Here is a 2,151-nt window from a genome sequence, read left to right on the forward strand (position 1 = left end):
TTGAGCCACAGCACCACGTCTGGTTTATTGGAGATAAGAGTCTCACGAACTTTCCTGCCAGGGCTGGCTTTGAACCTCAATCCTCAGATCTCAGTTTCCTGAGGAGCTAGGATTACAGATGTGAGCCACCAGCACCTGGCTACACACACACACACACACACACACACACACACATTTTTGAAGGACATTCTTTTGGGACAGTATATTATGTCCCAGGTTAGAAAGAGTCTTAGAAGAGGAGTCTAAGGGACTGGTAGGAGCAGCCTGAGTGGTCTTTTGAGCTCCCAACCTGAGAGAACACTCTCTTGATCTTCTGTTCAGTATTGATGCAAGTCACGAAACTACCTATTTCCCTACCTTGCTGATCCAGCTGGGCCCTGCTGTAGTTCAGGTACCTCCGCAGGATTCCAGGACACTCTTCCTCCAGGTATGCCTTGGCCCGCTGCACATAGACCTTCTCTGCCTCCCATTTCTTCTTCGTTTCCTGGGCTGCTGTGTCCAAGGGAATCCAGGCTGGGATGTCTTTGTTGAATCTGATGAAGTCCTCTCCATCATACGCGTAACTCCAGAATGCTCCACTGCTTCCGTTACTCCAAAACTCGCAACCGAACCTGCCCTGGAAGGTGTGAGACCCTGATTCCTCCCCCACCCCACAGGAGAACCAGTCAGCCTGGGGCCAGCTGCCCCTGAAATCCCTCACTCTAGAAAAGCCTTAGAAATCTCGGCAGGCAACACTACCCAGCGCCGCCCCCTCCCCACACCACCCTGCCATTTCTCTTGGCAAATAGATTATCTGTAGGCAGAGGAGAAAACTCTGGGCAGTCTGAGATGGGACTGACTTCTTAGGGCTGGCTGGTTCAAATATCGAAGCAGGTGTTCACCGCACACCTGATTATTTGGTGTTGCCTCCTTAAACTCTCCAGGTTCTTGGGTTCCAAATCCTAGACTACCCCCTGCCCAGGCTGGCTGTTGTGTGAACTTGAATCTCATCTCTCTACACTTCACATTTCTTATTTCTGAAGTGGCAACAATAGCACTTTTCTTCTTTTCTTTGCTGGTCCTGGGGCTTGAACTCAGGGCCTGGGCACTGTCCCTTGAGCCTCTTTGTGCTCAAGCTAGTGCTCTACCACTTGAACCACAGCACCACTTCTGGCCTTTTTCTGGATATAAGAACCTCATTGACTTTTTTACCTGGGCTGGCTTTGAATCATGGCCCTCAGGGTCTCAGCCTTCTGAATAGCCAGGATGACAGGCGTGAACCACCAGGCATGAGCCACCTCCCTGAGGTGGTTTTGTTTTTTTCTCAACACTAGTGCTCTGCCACTTGAACCATAGCTCTACTTCCCCCTTTTTGGTTGTTCATTGGAGATAAGAGTCTTACAGATTTTCCTGCCCAGGCTGGCTTCAAACCACAGTCCTCAGATCTCAGCCTCCTGAGTAGCTAGGATTACAGGCCTGAGCACCCCAGCCCATCCCTCCTTTTGAGGGAGGTTTTCAGTCCATCCCATTGAACTGCTTGCCCTCATTGGGTAGACCTAACACCCTCCTGCCCCTCCCCCCCCAGCTATCTGCTGTCCACTGACCTTTGCTGTCCTGGTAATAATCCATGATGTCTCTCAGGGTCACCAGGAAGATCTCCTCTCTGGCTTTCTGAAGCCGGCTCTCCTCCTTCCAGTCTTCCATTCCTCTTACCTGGCCCCACAGGCCCAGGGGCTGTGCCTGCTGGCTCTCGCTGTCATAGTGGAAGACGGCCTGGTCATTGAGGAAGGCTAGGGACTGAAACCTGGGAAAGCCTTTGCTGGGCCTGGACACCCCGGTGTAGAGAAAGGTCAGAGCATGGTGAGCATCTATGGGAGAGAAGAGAACAAGAGCGAGGCTCAGCACGGCCTGGCGTCCACTCTGCTTCGGCCTCCCACCCCTGGGGCCTCGGTGCTCACTCCGTGGAGGTTTCCAGGCCCATGTCCTTGCTATACAGTTTCTTCTGCTTAGCAATGTAAGATAATATTTCACAGGTCAAGGTGGCTCAGAGCTGGAAGAATGGCTTCTTTTTTTTTTTTTGGTCCGGTCATGGGGCCTGAACTTTGGGCCTGGGCGCTGTCCCTCAGCTCTTCAGCTCAAGGCTAGCGCTCTACCACTTGAGCCACAGCACCA

At 52.3% G+C, this 2,151-nt stretch overlaps 1 protein-coding gene across 1 annotated transcript; it reads right to left on the reverse strand.

Moving 5' to 3' along the window:
* Positions 1 to 357: 357 nt before the first annotated feature.
* Azgp1 (alpha-2-glycoprotein 1, zinc-binding) lies at positions 358 to 1,847 on the reverse strand (the record flags this gene model as incomplete). The annotated part of the gene is made up of 2 exons (XM_013037215.1): positions 358 to 633; positions 1,584 to 1,847. Coding segments are annotated over 2 exons (540 nt in total), but the record flags the coding sequence as incomplete, so codon positions are not given.
* Positions 1,848 to 2,151: the final 304 nt, after the last annotated feature.

Source organism: Dipodomys ordii, unplaced genomic scaffold, assembly GCF_000151885.1.
Source record: "Dipodomys ordii isolate 6190 unplaced genomic scaffold, Dord_2.0 Scaffold7308, whole genome shotgun sequence".
NCBI lineage: Eukaryota > Metazoa > Chordata > Mammalia > Rodentia > Heteromyidae > Dipodomys > Dipodomys ordii.